The 26,612-nt window shown below is 40.3% G+C and overlaps 3 protein-coding genes across 3 annotated transcripts; 1 reads left to right on the top strand and 2 right to left on the bottom strand.

Annotated features, from left to right (window-relative positions):
* Nucleotides 1–238: 238 nt before the first annotated feature.
* On the bottom strand, nt 239–9,085 carry LOC139292895 (OX-2 membrane glycoprotein). Its single transcript, XM_070915295.1, has 6 exons — nt 9,004–9,085; nt 8,582–8,902; nt 6,798–7,127; nt 2,924–3,208; nt 1,803–1,904; nt 239–332 (listed from the first exon to the last, which is right to left on the bottom strand). The coding sequence occupies exons 1-6, from the start codon at nt 9,083–9,085 to the stop codon at nt 325–327; spliced, it is 1,128 nt and encodes a 375-aa protein (XP_070771396.1). The 3' UTR covers nt 239–324.
* Nucleotides 9,086–10,606: 1,521 nt separating this feature from the next.
* On the top strand, nt 10,607–16,454 carry LOC139292384 (Golgi pH regulator). Its single transcript, XM_070914712.1, has 14 exons — nt 10,607–10,713; nt 11,862–11,921; nt 12,065–12,168; nt 12,255–12,361; nt 12,488–12,589; nt 12,745–12,865; nt 13,004–13,084; nt 13,173–13,282; nt 13,408–13,496; nt 14,668–14,760; nt 14,942–15,037; nt 15,375–15,464; nt 15,582–15,647; nt 15,747–16,454. The coding sequence occupies exons 1-14, from the start codon at nt 10,672–10,674 to the stop codon at nt 15,951–15,953; spliced, it is 1,368 nt and encodes a 455-aa protein (XP_070770813.1). The 5' UTR covers nt 10,607–10,671; the 3' UTR covers nt 15,954–16,454.
* Nucleotides 16,455–17,004: 550 nt separating this feature from the next.
* On the bottom strand, nt 17,005–21,519 carry pdzk1 (PDZ domain containing 1). Its single transcript, XM_070915165.1, has 7 exons — nt 21,313–21,519; nt 20,197–20,410; nt 18,373–18,705; nt 18,092–18,288; nt 17,791–18,015; nt 17,392–17,715; nt 17,005–17,058 (listed from the first exon to the last, which is right to left on the bottom strand). Exons 1-7 carry the CDS (start codon nt 21,517–21,519, stop codon nt 17,005–17,007), a joined length of 1,554 nt encoding a protein of 517 aa, XP_070771266.1.
* Between the last annotated feature and the right edge of the window lie 5,093 nt (nt 21,520–26,612).

The raw sequence follows: 26,612 nt of genomic DNA, 5'->3' as shown, positions 1-26,612 counted from the left end.
TGATGTGTGTTGTGGGATGTGTGGCCATCGACTCAATCAATTACAGAGCCAGAGAGAGAAAAAAAAATTCCACTCAACATTTCCTCATTGACCTCATGTGAGGAAAACCTGGAGATTATATAAGAGTCCAGTGCAGAAGAGCAGAGATGAACGTCATTGTACAGTTGGCGCTCATACATAGGATTGTATTTGACATCCTATAGAGGTGTATCTTCCTTTTGTACCAGGACGATGATGAAGACGATGATGATGCAGGGAAACAATTCTGCTCGGGTGGCTCTGAGAAGCATCTCTTCTTTTCAACTTCGGGACTCATCTGAAAGATTAATCAGCTGAAAAGAAATGCATGGAGAAGAACAAGTTCAACTCTCAAAAACTGCTGCTTGTAAAGAAACACACATAGAGATATCACAGCTGCACATTCAGCAGCTAAATGCATACTGGCAAAATCTTATGTTACACCTGTAGGATTATTAAAAAATACAGATCCATGGTTGATTTACTTACAGAAAAAATTCATTAGACATGCCAATAAAGTGCAGAAGGAGTGCAGGTAGCAAAAAAATCAAGATGAAATGGTTGTCGTGTTCTGTGTGGATGTGTGGATGACATAATCATCATCATGCCACTAATCTATATAAAGTGTTCAATATTAAATAAATCAATAAATCTTATCATTCTCATTCTTGTAATAACAGAGTTGTATCTTTTATTTTATTATACAGTTTTAACCCTTTTCAAAAGCCTGTTTATATTTAATTTACTGCCCCCTCACCTTTCAGTCAAACACATGCTCCAGACTGAGTGTGGAATATGGTACAGAAAGCATTGAGTTACAGAAGATAGTGAAACAGAGGCTATAGCAGACGTCATACCTTCGGCTCTCTATACTGTGACTCATTTCACAAGGCCTAGGGGCATAACTGAGACAGGACACACCTCCTACCCTCTGAGATTTGCCTTTCTGACCTCTATTTTATAGCAACAGTGTTCATCCAGATGGGGCGCTGCTCCTTTTCATTGTTTCTGTAGACACCCAGGCAGTTTGCCAAAACCCACAATAGGGAGGGAACCCTACAAATTTAAATTTATTGACTTTCGAATGATTACTTAAGTTAAAGAGAATGACGGTAGAGTGGATGGAAAATCTGCAGAAAACCTCCCAAATAAATCAGGAGAACAACATCAGCTTCATAAAGGTGCAGTACTACACAAACTGCAAAGGCACCACAAAAATCTTTTTTTTTTTCCATTTCCAGCTTAATTATAGCCATAATTCTCTGATTAAGTCTCTGAAAATCACCTTAAATTGAAATAAATACAAGTTCCAAGTTATAATCCTGTGTCCCTCTCTCTTGTTATATCCCAATTAATAGTAGTATTCTTATATTAAAATGTCTCTCTTCTCTCTTCCTGTAAAATGTTAAAATATTTTTGATAACTCATCTGGAACTCGGGGTGTTAAATATAAATATATCCAATCAAATATGATTTGGGGTGACTAGCTAACCCCACCCATCATGTAAAACAGCAATTGACCGTTAGCTTGTGGGTTGTAGTAGCTGGCAGGTATTTGTTTGGATATCAGTTAGAAAAAACTTGGTTTACATTTCCAAAGAAAGTGGTTGAGGTGTCATTTATCAGTTTCTCCCAACTGTCTTCTGCACATCTGTATCTAAATGGCCCAAAGGGTGTGTGGGCATCAATCAGGTGTTTAAGAGTAAGATAATTTGTTTTCCCAGAGTTCTTGATATAAACATGAAAATATACAAAAGGCATGCCACACATACACACAAACTCACCTTCTTTGTGCAAGAAACACTTCCAAAGGCAGAAGCAGAGGGACATGACCAACAGAGCTGCCACTGTAGTGACTGAGATCAGGATGGTGAGAGCCGTCCCAACTAGGAGGGAGAAAGACAGACACATTTCTTTAAAAATAAACTACAGCGTGTAAATCCTGGCCTTGATTAAATGTCATGAGGGGCAACATGTGTGTGTCTGTGTGTTATAAGGCCTGTGCTAGTCTGGACACTGCTTTCCTTTTATGGACCATCACTGACTAGATTTGAGATTTAATTGTGTGTGCACTCCTGACCCACGAAACCAAGGTTAAACTAAATCAGCAAGCTAAAGCCATGACAATCCCTGCTGCCCATGATTAGCTGCATTAAAACAAATACAGATTTTTATTTTAGTTCAACACAGTTTGAGAAATAGGAATAGTAGAACTTCTGTAATCTCGGCTTTCCGAAGGCAAAAGTCAGAAAAAGATCTGCACGCTGTCCCGGTAGCTCCCAGTAAATTTAATTTAACATAGCAACATTTTGATCTAACAGAAATCTTCATCAGGCATTGTCAAATAAACGTCACAAAGCAGAACAAGCAATTTAGCCCACTTGGGTGGATATGGTCTGCATGATTAAGAGTAAATCTTCTCTCAGACTGGACCAACCAGAGTAGAGCTGGATTACAGTCTGATACTTCTATATAGAGGACAACGCATGCCTCTATGGAAAGGGCCAAAATAGAAAACAAAACACTCATACATACATGCATACATATTGAATCTCATATGACAAAGATCCAGCAAAATCTAATATAATCTCGTTGAAACCTTGCTCTGTTAAATTAAATTCACAGAGGGGTGTCAGTACAACGTGCAGATCTTTTGTTTTCAGTTTGTTTGTTGATCCAGAACCTGTTAAAAAATTTTGAATGCTACACTTTGTTTGTGTCCTTTACAGTCTCCAACAGTCTCTGCTGTCTTTAGTTTTCTTGGCGGTAGCCTGGTTGGCTAGTAGGCCTCTTTTTCCAATGATGACATGAAATATTTTTGGAGTTTGCCATGAAAAATAAAAACACAATGCTATCAAACAAATGTTGAGGTGAAGTATCTTATTGGAGCAAAGGTTCAACTCACTTTTAGTGTTCATGGATACAGCAATCGGTGACTCAAGGCCTTTGTGGTGCACCAAGCATTTGACGGACACATCTTTCAGCAGCCCTGACTGGACAGTCAGCGTGCTGATGACCAGAGTGGTCCCGTCGCCCTGTGGGAGCTGGGTCGTCACGGGGGGGCCCATAGTGCGGTTATCCCTCTCCACGTTCCACACTATCTCTGCCGGGGGGCGCGACACTGAGGTGCAGTTGGCCTCGATCACACCTGGAGAGGTGGTCTTGTAGCTCACCTGAGGTTTGGGCAGCACTGAGAGAAATAAACAGAAAAAGACAGAATATCACAACACACTGGAAACACATTTACACACAAATTGCTATTGCTAATCATTGCTATGATCGATGATACTGAAATGCACGAGGTATTAATTCATTCTTTCTTAAAAGCGCTGGAAATGTTATCACATAATGATCAAACACTAAGCTAAATGTGGAAAGATAAAACTGGCCAAACTTCAGACTGTAGTTTAGTTTGTATTTCTACATCTTCAGGGTGTCTTTGGGTAAATTGCTAACCTGATACCTGGGGAAAACCCTTGAAGCCTTTGGATCAGCTATGGTATGAAGATTCCTGCACACTTAGTGTAAGATCCATAAGTAAATCTCTGGCTGTTTTCAATTCTCTGTTCTAGGGGCTGAGCGAGGAATGTGATGCACTGGAACCGAGAACATTTTTGTTGGCAGGAACACGTTTAGCCACAGATATTTGGCCCTAGTAGTTTCAGCGTCTTCTCAGAGTTCTAGGTGGTGAACTGCAACCACCATCGGTCTGGATTGTATCAGATTTCGGGGTGGGTCAAACCACAACAGGGAACAATTCTCATATCAATTCAAACCATAATGCCCTATGAACGAGCACAAAGCTGGTGTGAAATTGGGGCTCTTATTTACAATAAAATTCCACAGTTTTTCCATAGCTTTCCCACATCTTATACCACATTTGTGATACTCCGTAATTCTGTGATGCAATATAAATAGGCACATATTTAGAAATGTAGGGGCATTAAGCACATTTTTATTTCTATTTTGGAACACAGTTTAAAGTGTTAACTTTAAATAGACCTTATGTCTTTAAAATACATAAACAAAAGAAGTAAACAAAAATATATTGTATATATATAGATATTCTGTAATATACTGTAAATGCATCAGTAAAAACAACCCAGTAAAATATTACACTGAATAATAATCATCACTCACAGGGGACATTTTTCTGCATGATGAGTACTTTTACTTTTGATACTTTAAGTATATTCTGTTGTTAATAAGTGCCTCAAGTAAAATTTTGACTTGTAATGGAGTATTTACACTGTTATGCAGCAATAGCAACCATGTGACAAGTTGGTAAGTCAAACTTGTTAGCAAACAGTTGCTTATTTACACATCCAGCAGTTACGGTGCAACATTATAAATCTCATGTCGTGTTTCTGTCCAATATCATCATTCTCCTTTTAGCTTAGTTTTTGGTCTCCACCAACACCTGAGGGAACATCTGTTTTTTTAGCTGCTAAATGCTCCACTATTCTCACAAGACACTAACCGTGTGTCTGTTGTTTGCTGCTGAGCAGGTAGGTACAGAGCTTTTTCACTGAAAACAGCAGCCTGCTGCAGTCAAAACAGCGCTATGAGAGCCGTGAGAGTGAACCAAAGCAGTAAAGTTATGGGTCGGACAGCTAAACGATGAGCTGAAACTCGCTATAAAGCTCTGTAAAGCCAATGGAAGCTGCACATTCAGGTGATCATTTTCTGTTGGTTTATCATTACTCATGCCTTTCCCATTATCACATTGTTTTCACATTGTCATTTGACACATTGTTATTATAGAAATAGAGATTATATCCACTTTAAGTAAAGGATCTGAATACTTCTTCCACCACTGACATCTAATGTGGTCATTTCATCCAATGTGGAATTGAACCCTTATTTGTTTCCATTATAGTGCGATTTTAAGATTACTCGTTTCGACTACTTTTTTTAAGCATTCCTGCAATTTACATTTTTTTAAAGGTTAAACCTATTATCACTTTTTCAGAAATGTAATGAAAACTATTTAATTCCATTACATTTTGAATAATTTTGATGACTCACTTCTGCTGTAAAAATAGTTTTATCACGTTAGCTATCAGTGTTTGTGGACAGTATGAGAGACAGAAGGAGTAACACATCATCCAGAGTGGGATGGGGGTGGAAGACTGCTGGCAGCAGTACACAGCAAGAAGAAGAAAAAACATTAATGCTAATCGTGCCTCACTAGAAACACCTACTGTACTGTACAGTTCGGCTTCAAACAAAAGCACATCTGTTTGTTGCGATAACTGTGAGAGAAAGGGAGTGGGACAAAAGTGGGAAAGCAAATGAGCAAAAAGAGAAAGAGACAAAGCACAGAGAGAATGACTGTCTGCTGCAAACACTGACACAGTCATGCATCAGGACCTCACTCCCTGCCTCCATCATTCTTTCGAATGCTCCATTCTTCACATGGACACACTGTTCAGTGTTAACACTGCCTAGCCAACAGCCAACAGCCTAGCCCTGCTGTATCATGGACAACCAGGAAGACAAGATCAACATTCCTGTCTAAATCCCAGGGGTACCTGTCTTTCCTACAGACTCAAAGTCCAAGTTGAGTCTCTTTGCACTCATGCACACATGTCTGACTCCTTTGTTTTTTCCACAAGATCCAGTCTTTCGCAGCACCTACATCTACTGTAAGACAGATACACTCACAACTATAGCCCTGAAAAAATGTTTTATGTATTTTTCATAAAAAATAAATTTTCTGCCAGTGAAGGTTAACTAAACTAAAGTGGCACTATTGTGAAACAAAACAGCAAAAGACTGAAACACTGATGGCTTTAGTAAAAAGAATAGCTACAAATACATTTATTTCTGCAGCATGATGGAAGTGTGTGTCAGTGTGTTGGTCCAACACTTTGGTCTGGAGTAAAATATGTCACTTAGATTGATTGCCATTAAAATTGGTGTGTAATTTGGTACAGACATCCATGGTCTCCAGGCTAAGACTCCTTATAGCCTTGTTGAACCCTGGACATTTCATCTAACGCGACAGACAAGTCAAGATCTCCACTTGTCCAACACCTAATCCAAGGGTAACTCAAAAACTAACAAATGAACTCCCATCAGCCTAAACTGTATTTTGAGATTAAAGGATGGGATTAAAGGAGTTTTTTCAGGAAGCTAATATGAAGCTTCAGTCTGAGTTAGCCAAATCAAGTGGATATCTTCCTAAATGAATGGCTTTTTAGTACAAGATTCCCTCTTAATGTTTCCACAGACAGTGTTTCCTTGCTGAGCTGCGGCAGATGTTCTGATACTTATAGGAAACGTGACAAAACAGCAGCAGTAAACCTACACGTGACTGCCGGGACGACTTGATTTGGCTAACACAGACTGCAAAAATGAATTCAGCTGAATTTAATGGATTAGTTCGACATTTTGGGAATTTTACCTAGATGTTTCCCTCTGCTTCCAGTCTTTATGCTAAGCTAAAATAACCGATTGCTGGCGGTAGTCTCATACAGACATGTGAGTGTCTTCTTCTATAACGCTCAACAAGAAAGCAAAAAAGCATATTTCCCAAAAAACTATTTTGCTTTCAAGAAAGCATTTATGCAAGGACTGTGAATTTTGTCCCTCATCTCTTACATTGGAGTTTCACTAGGAAGGGATCACTTCACAGCCAGTATGAACAGGAGGACTGATTACAGGAACCAATAACTCTTCCTCACATATTCTATTTCTGTGTGGGCCATACTTGTATAAAATGTAATGTAAAATAATCAACAATGACTGGCTGGTTGGGAAAAGGTTGTGTTTACCATAGGTGGCGAGGCAAACCGTGGAGCTCTTCGGCCCGTCAGGATGTGTGGTGTACAGGCAGGTGTAGCAGCCCTCGTCCTGGATGGCGACGGGCTGGATGGTGAGCTGGCTGTCGGACATGGAGGCACTGAGCCAGACTCTCCCCTGGTACGGTGGCTCTATCATGGGGTCGCTCCGCTTTGCAAAGGAGGCCACCTCTGTGGAGTCTCCTTGTGCAGAAGTGTGTCTCCATACGATCTGCTGCACCTTTTCAGGCAAACCATAGGAGCACGAGAGGGAGGCCTTCTTGCCACTCACTGCTGTCTTGTTGCTGTCAACAGTGACTTGCGCTGGGGGTGAAAAGAGACCGCCATCCAGTGAAAGAAAGACAGATGAGGGAAAAAGATATGAAAAAGAACAGGGAGGTAAGAGGATGAAAAACAGGACAATATTCAGAAATATGAGGCACCCAAACAGAAACCAGTCACTGGAATCTGCAACAGCTGTTTCTAGTTAGAATAATAAGACCTCCTCCCACTGCTCCACAGCTCTTTATTAACTTGACTGGCTAAGGCTCAGCAGCCTCATCAATTTGGGTGCAGAGACTAGGGGTGGTTAGGGACATCTGTATTCACATATTTTCTCAGTATATCTCCACAGCAGATTGATATTCAGGTTGCAGGGAGGAGCGACTGTCCCTGGAGTCTACAGAATTGGTTTTGTTTTATTTGAGTGGGGCGATGCAAAGGGAAGGTATACAAAATCAGTTACGCCGCGTTCACATCAAATCCTTTTTAGTGCAATTATGAGCCTCTGACTTGTAATTTCGAGTCTGAGATATCTGCAATTTTTGACACAGATGATATCTCCCACTTGGTGAAAGAAATTACAGAGGTGTCAACAATCTGTTGGCAGAATGTTGTCAAAATAAAATCCAATATTAACACTAACACAATCGATTCAGCTAATTTAAAAGGAGCTGTACACCGTTGTTTCCATCAAGTTTCACTGAACCGACTGTGGATATCTGAGCTCCTCAGTTTGCTGAGGGTGAGATCTGTCTCCCTTCAGTGTGTCACCATGATCATTGATCAACACATTCACGGCTGTGTCACAACGGCAGACTCACTTCCTGGCTTGTGTGATACGCTAACAGATCTTCCATCTAAATCTCTCCTGTCAGGGTTGAATATATGTCAGAGAACCATGTCTTTGTTGTTTTTGTTTTATCACTGCATTTCTAACTCTCTCACAGGCCAGTGTGCCATTACAGTACACAGCTTTGACCACTATACCTTTTTGTTTTTTAAGCATGTCTTTGTTAGAGTCAACAGTGGAAAGATGACATGAAATGAGGGGTGAGAGTGATGAGGAATGACATGCAGGAAAGGTCTTTGAGTGGACTAAACCAGTAAAATTGCAGTTCATGGTCAGTGCCTTATAACATCAGGGCTCCTCTAACATACCACATTGTGTGAATGTGTGTAATTATAATAGTAATCATTCAAAAACACATTAAAGACAAGTTTGTCAAAATTACAAGGTTTTTTACACACTGGTTTTTGAGCAGTACCAATAATCTCATAATCTTATTTATTTGTGCACACAAAGAAGATCCTCTCACATCTGTTAAAACTGTATATATCTGTGTACATCACACTGCATGAAGCTGAACTACACCCACCACAGAGATCCTTTGGACTCTTGGGGTTAGAGACTGTAACACATTGGTGCTCTTCTATTTGCAGAAATGAAATTGACAATAAAAATCATGAAATATAAAATCATTAATGGCCTTACTCACAGGTAACAGTGAGGCAGGTCTGTCCCTGCTTTGAACCAGAAGGATTCATGTCAAAGATGCAGGTATAGCAGCCTTCGTCACGGAAGCCCACCCTGCGGATGGTGATGGCCGAGGCATCTTTCGGGGAGGAGGCAAGCTCCACATGCTGCTGTCCACTCACACTGTCTCTGTTGCCGGGCTGGTAGGTCAGCAGGGTCTGATTCTGGACATCCAGCCAACGCACCTGCCTCAGAGACTCACCTCGATCCCTCGAAACACTGCAAGTCAGAGTGAAGGGCTTCTCCACTGGAGCTTCCAGACGCTCTGGTGCTGTCACCCTGCCTAAAACATCCACCAATATATATATAAAAAACATTAGAATTTGGCGTGACGTGAGTTCTCAATTTGAGTTTTTCCGTATCTTTACAGTTTGGCATACTCACCCTGCAGTTGTCCCACCATCAGTAGGAGTAAACACAGCTGCAGACCTGTCCTACATGAGGCCTGAATCATCATCTTCTTCATTGCTCATTTAACAGGGAGGAGGAAGAGTGGTACTGAGATGTGGAGAGATTTCACAAGTTGTCATAGGCAGCCCAACATGAACTCAAACTCATGCTTACATAATGTTTCCCTACTCCTGTGGTCACTAGATGCTAGCCAACACATTTAAACTACTCGGTGGGATGCAATGTAAAATATTTTCCTCAGGTGTTATAACATCCCATGTACAAAGATTTTCAGATAAAAAGTTATCTGTAGGTCTCAAAGTTATCAGAGCTCTTTAAACATTTGAGCAGACTTTTTTTTTTGCCACATCACTGACTAAGCTAAAATCACTGAATTTAATCTAATACAACAACTTGCAATGCACTTCATGAATAAATACAAACCTATTGTAGCCAATTATATAAAAGTTCCTCCACAGTTTTTGATTAAATGAGATATTCTGTAGTTAATCAAGATAACTGAATTACACATAGTCATATGTTTTCAATTCCCTGTGTCATACAAATCATACACCTATGAGCCTGAGACACTCACCTCTACTTGTCCTCATGCAAAAGGTAAAAGCCAGCAGTTGAAAATGTTCTACCTCTGCAACATCTTGCTCGTCCTTACGACCCAGCAGTCTTTTGTAACATCACTCCAGAACGAGCGAGAAACTATTTTTACTCATCCGAGTGTTTTCTATTCCGCGCACCACCAGCACAATGAACACCAGCCAGCGGCAGCTCCACACTTGAGTTTACTGGATGTGATGGAGTTCTGAGTGCAGGCAAAGCCACGGCCCAGTGTTGGACTCACAGCACCCTCTAGTGGCACTTAGTTTGCATTGCTCTGTGGGACAGGTGGAGATTTCAGTGTAAATGTTTGTCTCCTATTTCTACTTACGCTTCCCTTGTGGCTAAATGGCTTCAGGTCAAATTTAGACTTATGTTGCAGAATATGGTGAAAGAAATAGGCTATCACAGGAGAAAATAGCTCATTAGAAGTACTAAGCCTTGTAACTTTAATTTTCAACTTTATCATAATTGTCCCGAACTAGAAATCTGTCATAGGCATGAACACAGATTATTAAAAAAAAATAGATAGTGCTCAATGTCTAGATGAAGTAATGATAAATTGTGGGTTTAGCACTTGGTCGTGTTCATCATCAGCAGCAGCAGCAGCAACAGCAGTTTTGTCGCCCTCTGCAGGCAAACATGGTAACTACAATGCGATCCCGCAAAAATCCTCACAGCGTTAAATAAAGAAACCAAACTCATCATTTATCATCTAAAATCTATTCAGAAATGTTTTAAAGTATTATGAAATCTATTAATCTTGTGATTAACTTTTCAGGGTCTTTGGTGATACGTCACAGTTTTGCGACGGAAGTGTGTTTGTCGGGCTCATCTTGGTGACGTACCTACATGGGAAACTGTTGGAAGTTGACAGCTGAACAACAAATGCTCCTAAAATGGGCTTATTAGCAACATAACAAACATTTTGAACGGTTCAAGCCTGATTGTGTCTTCATATCAGCATGAATTGAAACTGTCCTCGGCCCTGCTGCCCCTGTACAGTCAGATATTTTGCGGACTAAAGGCTGTTTTACAGACATCATCATGTCGTTTCTGGTGGACTCAGTCATCATGTTCACCTCACAGGTAATGAGTTGGTAAAGTTAACAACTTGTAACGTGTATTTCTTTCACTGAACAAGGATATCCAGCGCATGTTGTAAGCTAACGTTTTGTTAAATGTTAACGACGCAACGTTAGGTCTGTGATTATCTTGAACTACAGCACTCTTGTTCTTGTGAGTCCTGTACGTTAGAAGTTGTAATGTCTTTTAAGTTGAAAGGGCTGAAGACGTCTTGAAAAGAGTCAAAATGTCACCGTTTTTACAGTTGATTACACCCATTTGTCAATACTGAGGTCAAACCAACCACCAGCAACACTCACGCACAGTTAATTTTGCACACATTTACATTTTACAATTTTATAAATGAAATTATTACATTTAAGCTTAAATCTAACATAACTCAAAATTAAATTAGACAGCCATTTTCGATTATATTTTGTTCCAAACGTAAATAAATAGACGGAAATTATTGTATTTTATCATTATTGTTTTATAATGTAATGTTGAATTATGCAAAAAACAATTCAAAGACAATGGTGATACATCTGGTAACACTACTTGTTGTCAGTGCTTTTTTAGGTTATTGTGTTATAAGTGACAAAGTATCCTTGTTGGGAGACAGATATCATTTTCTAATGGTAGTAGTAGTGCTTTGGTTGCATTAGTGTATTTTGGAAGTTGCTGCAAGCTGGTAAAGAGAACTGTGTATGAGGATTTTTGAAAAAGTGATCTCAGCATTGAGAAATTAGTCTAACCAATAGGCTTTTTTTCACAGCAGACATTTTAACCTGTCATCGTAGGAAATGCACAGTTGTCAATAATAACATTTACGATGGCTCTGTTCTATTTAAGTGTCCCAGTGAGCCGTGACAGTGGGAAAGTGAGCCAGCATGCACAATACAGGGGCCCTGAAACTGAAGCAGCCAAATGGAATTCAATCATTCATTTTATTGTTTACACCTGTGCTTTTCCTATTGTGACATGTCAAAATGTCCTCCATGAAAAATGCCTGTCGTGAAAGAAACTGTGGGTCTTAATTCAAAGATTTGAGATTTGAGATAAAATCTAATGCAAAAGCTCTAGATCTTTCCCCAGTTTACTCAAATTTGTCAGCTTGATGAAACTTTCCCTTCTCTCCTTCCTCAAAATTATTCCCATTTAATCCAACACAGGTGCTGTTCTTTGGATTTGGCTGGTTATTCTTTATGCGGCAGCTGTTTAAAGATTATGAGGTACAGTGTTATTGCAAACATTTATTTATAAATAACCGTTGAATTGATGTGTTGATTACTGGCCCAGGCATAATGATGATTCCAATGAGAAAAACACGAGTCCTCTGTGCTAACAGCCTCAACTGTTTTGTGCTTGTTGACAGGTGCGACAGTACGTTGTCCAGGTGGTTTTCTCCGTCACATTTGCTTTTTCATGTACCATGTTTGAGCTCATCATCTTTGAGATTCTGGGTGCCTTAAGTACTAGGTAAGTACATTTTCTGTGGAATATAACTGTGTTTTATTGCTCCCCATTGCAGACTAAGAATGTTAACCCTCATGTCTTTGCCACAGTTCCAGGTATTTCCACTGGAAGCTGAATCTGTATGTGATACTGCTGGTTCTAATCTTTGTGGTGCCTTTCTACATTGGTTACTTTGTTGTCAGCAACATACGACTGTGTAAGTATAGCTGATTAGCTGAGTATTACAAATAAAATACTCAATACTCAAAATTAACAATGCTGTTTGACAGATGTTACTTCACACATTATGTCACAGAAAGCTGTATTCTTTATGTCTGTGCAGTGCAGAGACAGAGGCTTCTGTTTGCTTGTATGGTGTGGTTTACCTTCATGTATTTCTTCTGGAAGTTGGGAGACCCATTCCCCATCCTGAGTCCAAAACATGGTGAGTGGTGGGCACCTTTTATGACTTGTTTATGAATGTGGATACTTTTTTTTTCTTAAAATTTGAGAGTCCTTTATCTGCAGAGAGTGTTGAAAGGCCGGTGAAACAATGGTGTCGCTGTTTTCAGTCTGTTGTCTTCTTTTCTTTTTTTTTAGGCATTCTGTCCATTGAGCAGCTAATCAGTCGTGTTGGTGTGATCGGAGTCACACTCATGGCTCTGTTGTCCGGGTTTGGTGCGGTCAACTGTCCCTACACGTACATGTCCTATTTCCTCAGGTAAGCTCGTATCACTCAGCCTGTTAATCTGCCTGTATATCTGCTTATGCATCAGATATTGCTATCCTGAATAACATCCCTGTTTGCACGACACATGCTGCCGTTGCTTTAATGCTTCCTGCTTTGCTGTTTTCACAGAAATGTAACAGACAGTGACATCCTTGCTCTGGAGAGGCGGCTGCTCCAGACTATGGACATGATTGTTAGCAAGAAGAAACGGTGAGTAAAAAAACAAGTATTTATTTTCTTTTTTATGAAATGAATAAAACTAATTATTGTGCCACTACAATTTCTTCTGTGTGTGTAGAATTGCCATGACACGGAGGCAGATGTACCAGCGTGGGGAAGACCAGAACAAACAGACAGGATTCTGGGGCATGATCAAGAGTGTTACCTCCACACAAACAGGCAGTGAAAGTATCCTTTATACTTATATTGAATATGATGACAAAAAGACTTAATTTTTAGCTCTTACCAGATAATTGTGCACTAATTGTCTGCAGTATTTGTAGTAGATGTCAGCCTTGACTTCTTCCCTCCAGACCTCTCTCTGATCCAGCAGGAGGTCGATGCTCTAGAGGAGCTGAGTCGACAACTCTTTCTTGAGACTGTGGACCTGCAAGCCACTAAGGTTAATACATGTGCATGCACACACACACACGTGCACACACACAAACATGCTATAGATGATGCATGCAGAAGGATGGATGGAAGTGTTGATAAGCAACTGTTTGCTAACATGTTCACCATATCAACTTAACTCAAGTAAAAGGTGATGATATATCAATGTTGTGTTCAAACTTGTTTCCGCTGCCCCCAAGTGGCCAAAGGAATCCGTTATTACAGGTTTAAGCGTACTTAATTGTTTTATATGTCTTGGGAGTAAAGGGGCATAACTGACATGTGTGCACATAACTCCACAGAGGTGATGTGTAGCAATTTCTCCAGATCCTTACCCTAGCTGCCTTTCGATTCACACCTATTTCTAAAGTTATTATGGCTATGGTGTTAGCAAAACATTTAGCATCATCACAATCATAACACACAAAGAAATAATAATGTTTCATTGGAGTAGTGCTCCTGTATTTACTTGACTTTTAGCTCTGGTTTGGTCTCCTCCAATATCTGGGTCTGGGTAGCGCACGTCAAAATGACTTCCTACAGGTGTTGATTAGAGTGGCTAAGATTCAACCTTACAGTTATTGTGCTATAAAACCAAAACAGTTAGCTAAAAAAGGAGAAAAAGCTCTGTAGAGCTGCAGACTTTATTCTTAATCATTTCACATAGCACAGACTGATTGAATGGTAATATTGATAATATTGATTATTATTCAACCACACCAAACATACTTAAACTTAGGGCTTTCTAACCTAATACCTAAACACAGCATTTTCCATGCGTATGCCTAAACTTAAACATCTGTAATATGAAACATATAAAGTTTTATATACAGAACGTCCCCTACTGTAATTTGAACCTGGTTTATTTCCACTACATATCATCACATGCAGTATTACATCACAGGATCTAATAAAAGAAAGTAAATATATAAAGTGAAATGAATGTTTGATAGCATGCTGTTAGGTCTGCTGTTGGCTAATCACATGGTTCATACAGATCAGATAGAAAAAGTAATTTGCAGCCACCCATATCATTTATACCCATGGTTTAATTTTTAAGTCTCTGACACGTGGACTAGAGAACCACTAAGCTATTCCACTGACTGCTGTTATAGACACACACATTTATCTTTACACCGTGTACGATAAATGATTTGCTAACCACCTCTCCTTATCTTTAGGAGAGAATTGAGTACTCAAGGACATTCCAGGGGAAATACTTCAACTTCCTCGGCTACTTCTTTTCCATCTATTGTGTTTGGAAAATCTTCATGGTGAGAACATTAATGCAATTATATTCTGTCATTGTGTCTTTTTCTCACACTCACTATATATACTCTGAGTGCTACAGTCCAGTTACATAATCACATTTTGTTTTGTTTTTTTTGTTGTTTAGGATGTCGTTAAAAAGGTACTTTGAATTATTTTTAAAAATCCCTCTTCTGTCTATTATAGGCCACCATAAACATTGTGTTTGATCGAGTTGGAAAGACGGATCCAGTGACGAGGGGTATTGAAATTACAGTGAACTACTTGGGCATCCAGTTTGATGTAAGACACACACACACACACACACACACACACACACACACACACCTGCAGAAATAGTCACATGTCGTACTGCATGGCCTCCTGTAAAGATAATTACCGGCTCATCATCATCTCTCTGCCGGTTTTCTCTGCAGTGAACCCGTCATGATGGCTTTCAATCTTTTCCCACGTAGACAATTATTTGTTCTCACAGCTCTCAATAATAGAGCACGGCATTACGCTGAAATTTAAATGAATAAATGATGACGGCAGATTGAAAGTTGTCATCCTCTGTCCCTACTGTAATTTCATTTCTTTGCTTTTCATGTTGTTTTGTTTGTCTTTCTCCCCGTCGCAGGTAAAGTTTTGGTCCCAGCACATCTCTTTCATCTTGGTGGGAATAATAATCGTTACATCCATTCGTGGCTTACTCATCACCCTCACTAAGGTAAAACTATCACATCATACATGTTGAAATGACTACAAATATTGAGGTTAATAAATCTGTGAGATGTTTTTTTTAATGGTACGTCTATTTAAGATTTAATGCTTCTTCGTTTTTTAGTTCTTCTATGCAATATCAAGCATCAAGTCCTCCAATGTCATTGTGCTCGTCCTTGCTCAGATCATGGTGAGTGTGTTGCTTTATAGTTGTCTTGTAACGCAGAGCACAGCCTCCAAACAACAGACAAACTAGACCTTTCTCTCTCCGTTTGTCTCACTCCACCAGGGGATGTACTTTGTATCATCCGTACTGCTGATGCGTATGAGCATGCCGCTGGAGTATCGCTCCATTGTGTCAGAGGTTCTGGGAGAGCTGCAGTTCAACTTCTACCACCGTTGGTTTGACGTCATCTTCCTGGTCAGCGCCCTGTCCAGCATCCTCTTCCTTTATCTCGCCCATAAGCAGGCACCAGAGAAACACATGACCCTCTGATTCCCTACACCTCTTCCCATCTGGATGTGACTCCTGACCCCGAGGTGACTTTGAATCAAGAGATAGCGGGGTGTTTTTTATATAGGACATAATTATCTGGACTACGTATTCCTGAATCAGGAATGGCTGATTGTTGGATGCAGGTGATGGGGAACTATTGGAGCACATGAGGAAACAACTTTGAAGTGGATTCTCTTGAATTTAAGTATTTACAGAACAAACATTACTATTAGGAATTAAATTTTACCTGCAAATGCAAATACTTTGTTCTGTGTGCTCTTAAATTTTCATTATTTTGGCCAAAATGATCTTTCTTTTGTCTGAACACACTGGAGCTGTACTGTTCACAGCACGTCCCTTCTTCACCCTTCCCCACACACCACTGAGGTGTGAATGGACTAAATGAAGGAACGATCAAGATGTCACTCATGAACTCCATCCTAAAGTGGCTGTAATTTAATTGGGAACAAACACAAATACCCATAAAGGAAGTTTAATTCAGATAGTATGTGTTCATTTATTTGTGTTCATGGAAATGTTCATTTATTTACTTTTATTTAGAAATGGGAACAATAAAGTTAAGGTTTTTAGAACATTAAATAACGGCAGCAATCTTTGCATAGAGAATAAAGTACATGAAAGGCCACAGTTTACTGGCCACAGTTTACTGGCAACATTAATAGCGTTAGCTTAAGTTCTGTAGGCTGTAGTTATCTTGGTAACATTGGTAATCTCAGGTTTAGGAAAGATATTACTCAGATCATTGCACAGACTCATCTATAAGTAGATCTACTGTTTGCATCAAAGAAAGACAAAAGTATTCAGGAACATGTTATGTTTTATACATGCAACTATACTGCTATGATTGAGGTTGAGAGACAGTGAATTTCAAAAGTCTCTAGTGTCCTTATTCTGCTTTTTCCTTCAACTCTTTGTCTCGTGATATTAATTGGAGGTGTGAAGCCCTTAGAGCTGATTGTTTAACAAAACGATGGATCAACATTAGATTGACAAAGGCCAAATTGGGAAAACGGATGCTTTCAGTGGATTCTCAGAGTCTCTCATCGATACTGTCTTGAGATGAAGATGATGACGTAGATGAGGTCTAGAAGAGATAGAAAATAAAATCACAATTATTTTAGACAACTTTTTTTTTTTTAATGCAGTACGACAAATGTCAGGGGGTCACCAAAGTCAGCAGGACACACTGCTGGGGAACCATTAATATCTGTACAAAATGTTGTGCCAATGTCCTCCTGGTGGCGCTAGAGGGAAAAGTCAGGGGGTCACCATCGTCATTAGGATTCATCATTTGGGGAATGTTTGTACAAATTGGTTCTTGTGATATTTCAGTCTGGGCTGACCGACAAACCAATATCCCTATAGCCACGCCGCTAACGAAAATGTCACCTGTGAACATTTATAAAGTGCCACTCACCCTCTCTCTTGCTGCTTCAGTGGGGGATTCAGGTCTGGCTTCCTCCTCACGTCTCTCCTCCTTGCTGGCCTCTGGAGTGTTGGCACTGTGGACCTGAACATAAGATGTTTCCCTGAGGAGCAGGCGTGTGACAGTCACTCCTTTAGCTTTGAGTTGGTCGTAGACGCTCTTTTTAGCCACCAGCATCTCCAGAGAGCTGCCACTGCTGCGGATCATTGCCACCACCTCCTCGTGGCTGCTCTGCTCCACATTTACTCCGTTCACCTCCACCACGATGTCGTCATCCTCCAGGCCCGCCCTATCAGCTGCTCCACCCTTCACCACCTGAAACAAAGTGTGTCTTACCACTTTGATTTCAAATGGTAATGATTAAATGGCTGCCATTCCTGTAATTCTTACCTCCTTGATGTACTGTCCAGACACCCCCTGGATGCCGTTCAGGTGAAAACCATAGCCAACTGAGGTCTTCTCCATTTTACACAGCTTAGGCTTGAGTTCCTCCTCTCTTTTCTGAACAGGTGTGGATGGTCGCACAGGAGCAGGTAAATTGATGGCCTCTGTGTAACTGGGCGGTGAGTTGGAATCCTTCATCTCGTCCCAGAAAAGCATAGGAGATACTTTCGCCTGAGGGACACAGCAATGGCGTTATACAGATTGTCTGCAGTCTATATCAAAGTTTGTCAGCGGCACCTTGACTCACCTGCTTATACATTTGATCCGTGTCTTTGTCCACCACTAGGAGGCAGCATTTGTTGCCACTCTGCCTTATCTTGTCTGCCACCTGCTCATGGCTGCAGCCATCCACCTCCTTGCCATCCACAGCCACTAGTCTGTCCATTTCCTTCAGACCTGCTCTTTCTGCTGGGCTGCCTCTGTCTATGTCCTTTATAAAGTGGCCTGCATGGATTTAATGAGCACACTGTCACACACTTGTTAAAAAAGCAGTTATCTGTAATATTAGCATATTTATTATGGCCTTGCCTGTTTGGTTGGGCTCCTCCCTGAGCAGGAAGCCATAGCCATCAGATTCCTTGGTCATGTCGATGGTGCGTGGCTTGTGTGGGAGATACTTGGCTGTGGCTAACCATGCTCCTATCTTCATATGCTTGTTCTGGTAGTACCTGTCTGTTTCCTCGTCAACCAACAGGAACATTATGCTGCTGCCAGCCAGCTTGATCTTGTCCACTACTTGTTCGTGTGTGGAGCCTTCTACGCTCTCCCCGTTGACCTCCAGCAGCCGGTCGTGGACTTTGATCCCCGCCCTGTCGGCCACACTTCCCGGGATCACCTCTGTCATGAACAAACCCTGCTCACCTAGAAAGGATGTTATAGAAGATATGAAGAAAGCTAAAATATTCAAACATACAGAGATTTCAGGTTACGGAGACAGTTCTGTACGGTCTGACAAAAATAGTACCACTTTATAATAAGGCAGCATTAATAAAGCATCTACTAATACTTAATAGATTAAGCCATTAATAAGAATATCTTTTGGAGACCAGGTTATGCAAATCCCTTCGCCTGGTTTTCATCCTCCTCCAATATGGCACTTGCTTTTGCTTTCACTTTGCTCAAACGGACTGTCTGACCTCCGACTTTTTGGAAAAGAGCTGCAGAGCAACTGAACCAAAATACCTTTTTTAAAGGCAAACTCCATCAATTTTACACATCAAAGCCTGTTTACAGGTCTTGGGGAGTACTACTGCATATGTGGAAAAAGTTGTTTAAAGCCTTTTGTGGCTCCAGATGGAGCTGAGCAAAATCAGAGATAAAATTGCCTCGAGTAATGTCACTTGAGTCAAGTGACAGGTTTGAAAATGAAAAAGAAAAAAATCTGGGGGTGTGGAGTTAGAGAGAAGTGAGTTTACCAGACCTCTGCAGCTCGCTCCTCATCTCTGCTCGAGGCTACATTAGCCACTACTAGCATAACACACGACTCTCCGACTGAACTGGAGAGTCGTGTGTTATGTTGACTTGCATTGTTGGTGATGTGGGCACCAGGTTTTGACCAGAAAGAAGAATAGGTGGAATAAATACAGAATATATCTCTGTATCTGCTGCATTGATTTTGATACTTAAATAAGACCAAAAAACTGTCCATCGAGAGGTCGACGTTTTTAGGAGTACAATTCTAAATTGTTGGAGTACTCTTTTAACTAAATAGTAACATTTACTTTAATTATTGTTGTTTTATCACTTTCTAATAAGCCATGTCTTGTAAGTGTTAAGTTGGAGTTAAAGAGTAATTTAACACCAGGCTGTAGAGTTTTACTGCTCTCCGGTTGAAAGTTTCAAGCCACGGGTTTGGCTGGGTGTAATCAGAAGTGTGCTCTGTTGCACCTGTAACCACACCCAATAGTGATGCCACTGGGCCCTGGAGTACACCTGTGCATCACTGCAGCAAGGTTAGAAGTTAAACCACAGGAGGTCAGCAAAAACTGACCTAAATGCAGTAAGACAAAGAAAGTGTCATTCTGGAGGAGGATATAAATAACCAATGTGAGACTTCAAAAACTGACAAGCCCAAAAGTTGCTCTTATTAATGACTTGATACTGATCTATAATACTGGAAAATGTTTTTAACCATTAATAGAGCCATTTGTTTCAACCTATAAACCCTTCATAATGGATTATTAGAAAGTGACTCTAAAGTTACAAAATCTCAGCAGGATTTTATGATCCAGTTCCACCCACGTAGGCAGATGAATTAAACAGGTTTATTTCTATGTCGTTATTTGTCCTTTTTAAAGGATCTCTTTTTGTCTTCCTAAATTGTGATTCACTACCCCAGCATCCCCAGCTCACCTTTGACTGAGCGAAGAGAAAACCCAAAGCCTAAGCTGGACTTAACCAGGTAGCTGAGTTTTGGTTTTAGAGCCTGTTTGGCCACACCATTGGTAACTGGCGCGCTCTGAGGATCGGCCAGGTTCACTCCTTGTGCTTTGGCTTGCTTGTAGGAAGCTTCGTCCATGATGTGGAACGTGACTGATGCTCCACTGTTTCTCACCATATCTACCACCTGTCCCAAGGGAACACATACAAAGTCACAGCATAATGCCATCAGTCTATGGAGCCCCGAAACTGGCAGACAAGTCAAAAATGCATGAAACACCAAGCATGTATCATGTATTCTGTTGTAAGTGTAAATAGAAATGTAAAGCTTTTTGCTTTTTCTTTAACCACCAATTAGTTGATAATTAAATAAAACTTTATTTTACTCTTCTAGTAGTATTCTCAACTAGCAACATTTCCAATTTTCCTCACTGCTCTTGTAACTGTAGCTTAAAAATCTTAGCAACAGCAAGGTAATGCTAACGCTACTTGGAAGTTCACAGAGGCGTCTGTCTTCATAACATCATCTTCGTCTTCAAGTGCATATCTTTTGTCTTCATCATGGACCACAATGGAAATAAGTCTTGGACTATTTGTGTAATCTGTGACATGTTGTAGAGTTAATGTCTCTTCTCATACTGTCAAATATACTAAACTAAAAAGGTCTAAGTAGTGTTAGTTTGCTATCTTTGTTACCTGCTAAATCTCATTATCATATAAGCAGTAGGAAATTTAAAATTGGGTGAGGAGAAAATATGGAATAGATTAATGATGAAATGTGTGCCAAGACCTGAAAATGTATTATTTTAATTTCATTTATTTTATCAACTGATTGGTACAAACAAACAGCTTTTTGCTTTTTTACCAATTAATAGGAGGTTAAAAGAGAACTGCAAAGCGTTATGTTTCCTGTTACACTCCATTACATTGATTATTTAACTAAAATTATTATTTATTGATGTTTTCAGTTATATTTTTGACTTGTCAGATAACCTTTTACCACATGTTGTCATGTCCGGGGCTCCATATCAGTCTGGGAGTTATTATTGATTTAATTAATGCACTGAAGTAATTTCACATCCCACTTACCTCTGAATGGGACAGTCCATCAACAAATGTTCCGCTGACCCGCAGGATACGATCTCCATCTTTCATGCCGGCCAGTTCGGCTGGACCTCCCATTTCCAGGCAGCGGATCAGGTGACCCTCCTCACTGTGCTCCACCCTCAAGTAGAAGCCAAATGTATGACCCGGCCTCTTGGTCAGAGAAATCACCCTCGGCTTGTTCCCGGCCATGTCCTACCACGGAGGAGAGGGTTACATATACACAAATTATATTTTTTTATGTCCTTTTATGAGATGTGGTCCTTGGGCTCATTACTTTTATCTCCAAATATTTCCAAGTGATAAATAAATATAATGACATATATGATGTAGACTATTGACATCTTGATGCTTTGAGGCTGTGATATACAAGATAAACAAAAGAGACAGACATACAGTAAGTGCTATGTGCAATTTGTTAATGCAACCCTTCAGTAAAGGAGTAGCTGCAGTTATTGAATTTATTAATAACCTTTAAATGTCCTCTCCCCCTTTTCCTGTCACTACTGTCAGTCTTTAAACGTATAATGTCACAAGTCATTTGATAGCAGATAACCCCGGCTCTGAAGGAGCCATAGAAGTGCTGATAGCTTCAGATGAAAAGTTAATCTTCCATGTCAGCGCTCGAGTTGTGGTTAATGGTTAACAGCAGGCACAGCTGACCGTGGTGACGACTCTCCGTTAAAAGACAGCAAGGAATGTCCCTGTAATCCTCGCACCATACGGGAAGGTCGTACAGGATGTGTGTGTGCCTACTGACTGACATGTTAATGTAGGATACTGTATGTTCTGTTAGTGTCATACAGCTCTTCCCGTGTTAAAGACACAATACATCTTTATCAACAGTTCAAGAAAATAACAGAAATAAGAGAAACGATTGTAATCTCCTGGATAAACTGTATATAAAAATATTTAAAAACTCAGTGATCTAGAAGAGTACAGTAAAGAAACAGTAATGCCTGCACGCTGACCCCAAACAACACATTTATTTAAACAGACAGGTCAAAATGAACTAACCCACAGCCTTGCCTTTCATGTGATGTGAGCATAATGACATAATTACACTGCACTAGATTCAGTATCAGAATTACGAGACAGTTGAGATACTATAAACACACCTCAAGTTAACTATATTACCGTCATAAAAGTTTTCCTTATTTAACAAAAGCAACACCGCTCACCCTCAACAAATTAACTCATTATCTGTGTTTATATAGTAGAAGAATTTAGATTATACTGCATGTTAGTGGATCCAAAACCTTTTGGCTTGTGTGACCCCTTAAAACAAAGTTATGTCTACTTGTGACCCTTTTATAACCATTTGTGACCACAAAAAAGTGAACTTTTGCTTTGGTTTTCAGAGGCTTAAAGAGGTACAATTATCCAGTAATTTACAAAAAAGATTGCTAATATTAGAGGAAAGTCTGAAAAAATAAAACAATAAATGGCAATAAAATCTCGCGACCCCTTGTGGGGGTTCCGACCTCAAGGTTAGGAACCACTGCTGTATGTGATGTTGGATATTTTTAGCAATCTGAAATTGGCCTTTATATACATTTTTTTGCTCTTTGTTTTGGTAATGTTTTGAAATGAAACTCACCAGCTCCTCTCTGCTCAGTGTCCCAGTCCAAAGGAGGAGCTCACCTGTCACTGCTTCGCTGTTATCTATTATCTATCTTCAACCTGTCCTCCTCCCTCCCCCCTCCCTATATCCCTCTCTCTGCAGGGACTTTGACAGGCCAAAGGTGAGCCTAAAGGCTGAGTTATTTAACAGTGTCTCGTGTCTGGAATGTCTCAGGAGGTGATGGCCCTGTGCAATCCGTCCCCAGAAAGGAAGATAGAGCCATGAAGCGGTTTGTTTGGTGGTCAAAGGTACATGACGCAGGTGGAAATCGGCAATGTGAGAAATCATTGTAGTACGCTCGTCACAGTAAGCACGACATCAAGGGAAGTGCATCAGGTGCATTCTCATTTGCATAAATCTCATTGCTATAAATCTCCTTGATTTGTGGAACAAAAATCTGTGTGTATAGTTAAATCTACTGTATATGTTGTAGTATTGCATTGAAAACAGGAAAAGAACATGATTTTGGGTGTTCTTGGTGTATGAACATACTTTCTTAACATAGAATAAAATTTACTGGTTTATGTACCACAACTTATAAACAGTCAAACTTGCAACACTGGAAATATAGTATTCAAAAAGTACAAGAGAAATCTTTCAGTTTGATCCATATGTTACATTTTGACACCTTTATTAGTTTATTAGGTACACCTTGCTAAAACTGATGCAGTCTAACTCAACAGCCCTGAAATAAATCCTGCCTTCATGGAGGTCACGATGTTCAGGTTTTTGTTAAACTGTTTCAGTGAGGTGGTGATTCAATGTTATGGTCACTTAGGAGGCTGCAGTTTGGTGCTGTTGAATTTTACTCTGTTCTACTTTGTTTCGATTAACTTCATTAGATCTTTATCGTCCCCTGGGGAAATTTACAGTATTTGTAGCTCTAAACAAAAACAATTCAAGTGCAACTCAACAGCCACAACAACAAAAGCAGTAGAAAAACGAAATGTGTCTCCTAAAACGTGGAGCCTCTTGAGACGTCACGTCGAGACAAACCAACAGTGATAGTCTGATTTCAGAAACAGTGGTCGTCGTTGGTGGTTGTCCATATTCTACTCAAAGATGGGCACCTTATTCACATCTGTCAGCATTACAGTTGATCAAAACTTGCTGATATAAAAGCCTCAGTAAACATTATAAGAGTTCAGTGAGTTTGTTAAATCAATCTTAAACTAATTTTCAAAGAGGTAGCTCCAAGTTTTAACTTACTGCCTTCTTGCATCACTTGCAAAAAACACATTTTCCATGTCATTACGATACAATAGTAAGAATAATAGAAGAATAGAAGTCTACTTGAATGGACTTAGTGGACATTTATTTTCAGAACTACATTCACAAGGTTCACAAAGTTCAGGGTAAGTTGGGGTGTAGTTTAGTTTTCCATGTTTATGGTTGCTGCAGTCGGTAACTATGGGAGAGTCCTTTGGTTATAAAAGGCTTATGATACTGCAGTCCTTGGGATGGGACAAAGGTGACAGAAACTCAACCAAAGCCAAGCAAAACAAATCTGCAAAGTTAATTCATTACTGCACTGATGTCCACAGCCAGACTTTTCTGTAGAATGGTTCCGTTTAATAATTGTACTGAATTAAATTGACAGGATTGTGATATCATCCTTTTTTTCGTAAAGCTTCCGAGGAAACTGTAGTTCTCAGTTAGGGTAACGCCATTCATTTACTCGGTGATAACAAGACTTTATGGTCCACTCAGTCATCAGCTGTTCTTCTCCTTCCCTTTCTAAAACAAAAATCCTTTTGACATTATGGAAACAGAGTCAAAACAAAGGATGTAACTGCTGTGGACTGAGGAGACATAACCAAGCAACACCATTTAAAAACCCACAAGACATTCTTCTGTTGGAGTGAGCTTTGCCAAACATGTTGCTGCCACCTACTGTTGTCATGTTGCGTGTGTGTGTGTGAGAGTGCACATTAAAGAGTAAATCCTTTTTGTTTAGCCAGATACAGAAGTCTCGCTCAAGGAGAAGTATCCCTCTGAAATCTCACAAGAGGTGAGTTGTTGCAGGAAGAAGACGTTGGAAAGTCATCTTACTATTTAACAAAAAGGTCTGTCTCTGCAGGGATAATTTCAGACACACAGAATAACAATCTGGGCTTGTCAGTGGCAGAAACAAGCCCTTTTATTGGGCATACTTTTCACAGGCGTAGTTGCCTGCAAGAATTACATTGCAGCCATTGCAGCCCGTTCACGTTAATGTAGACACCAACATTCGTAAAAAAATAGGGCCCAGGTTTAGAAATACTGGAATTACCCTTTAAAACATGGTTTCATTTACAATTTGCATTTCTCATAAAACATTGACTTCCTCATAAAGCACTTGCAAAGCCTTTTAGTCGATGCTTTGAAGCCTGCATTCATTGCACTATTATTTCTTCCTCCCCTTTTTGGCACACTGCTACCTTTTACAGCGTATTACCTCCACCAACAGTAATGTACTGTATATTGACAGATATGCTGAACTGTTGGTGGAAAGATCGACGGATCTCCATTACCATCCTTTACAGTCTGCAGAAATGTGTATCAAGTCGCCCCATGCTGATGCTGTAAGTGTGCACACACAGGAACCCTCTCATTAAACATCAAGCTACAGCACTCCACCTTTAAACCTGCAAGAACACATTTTTGTGGCCACTTGGGGGCAGTGGAAACAAGCTGTGAACACAACATTGACATATTGACATATTTTTAGCCACCTGTCGAATAGAAGTCCAATATTCACCCTCTTTTAGCTCTGTTTTTGGTTTCCACCACCTCCTGAGGATAATATCTGTCTCTTTAGCTGCTAAATGCTCCACTATGTTCACCAGCTAGTTGCTAACTGTGTCTGTCTGCTGTTTGGTGCTGAGCAGGTAGAGTACAGTAGGTTTTTAGAGCTTTTTCACTGAAAACAGCTGCCCGCTGCATCTGGAAATGGCATGATGAGAACGTTGAGAGTGAACTAAAACAATAAAGTTTTGGGCCCGACAGCTACACAATTAGCTGAAACTCGCTATAAAGCTCTGTAAAGCCGAGGGGAGCTGGAGATTCATCACTGCGAGTGACTCCTTTCACCGCCATTTGCTGCTTTTAAAATATAGAAATATTGATTATAGTGGTTTTAAAAATTGAGTACATTCATTACTCTCCACCTGTAGTTCAGTGAATTCACACAGCACTCAACGGGAAAACATGAGGGTGCAGGTCTCTCCGTCACAAACTGAGAACAACAACAGGAAATGGCAGAATCTGTGCAGGCTTGAGGGCGTCAGTCTCCCTGCTTCTGCACACAGACACTCAGATACAGGTGTTATGTACCTCCAGACCAGGCACTTATGATGGCTGATGGTTTGGTGCTCTGAGCTCCCCCACGATAACACACTTCCAACCCTGTAGCCGCACGCTCACTACCGGCCTGGAGACATGTTTGAACAATCGATCCCAGGGGTCCAGGAGCCACGACCAGAGGAGAGATGAAGTGAGTGGAAGGGGACAGAAATTCTCTTCAGCTCGGCTTAGCACTGATGCATTCACTATCCATTACCCTCAGTCATCACCTTGTGTTTGCCAGAAAAAAAAAGGAGTGTTTCCGTGACGCTGACTGCCTGGATTGATGAATCCTCCGCAGCTACAGTTGTTTATTTGATCTGAAACCTAATCTCAA

Source organism: Enoplosus armatus, chromosome 11, assembly GCF_043641665.1.
Source record: "Enoplosus armatus isolate fEnoArm2 chromosome 11, fEnoArm2.hap1, whole genome shotgun sequence".
Classification (NCBI taxonomy): Eukaryota; Metazoa; Chordata; class Actinopteri; order Centrarchiformes; family Enoplosidae; genus Enoplosus; species Enoplosus armatus.
The sequence above is the reverse complement of the archived record's forward strand: the minus strand, read 5'-3'. Positions and strand labels throughout refer to the sequence as shown.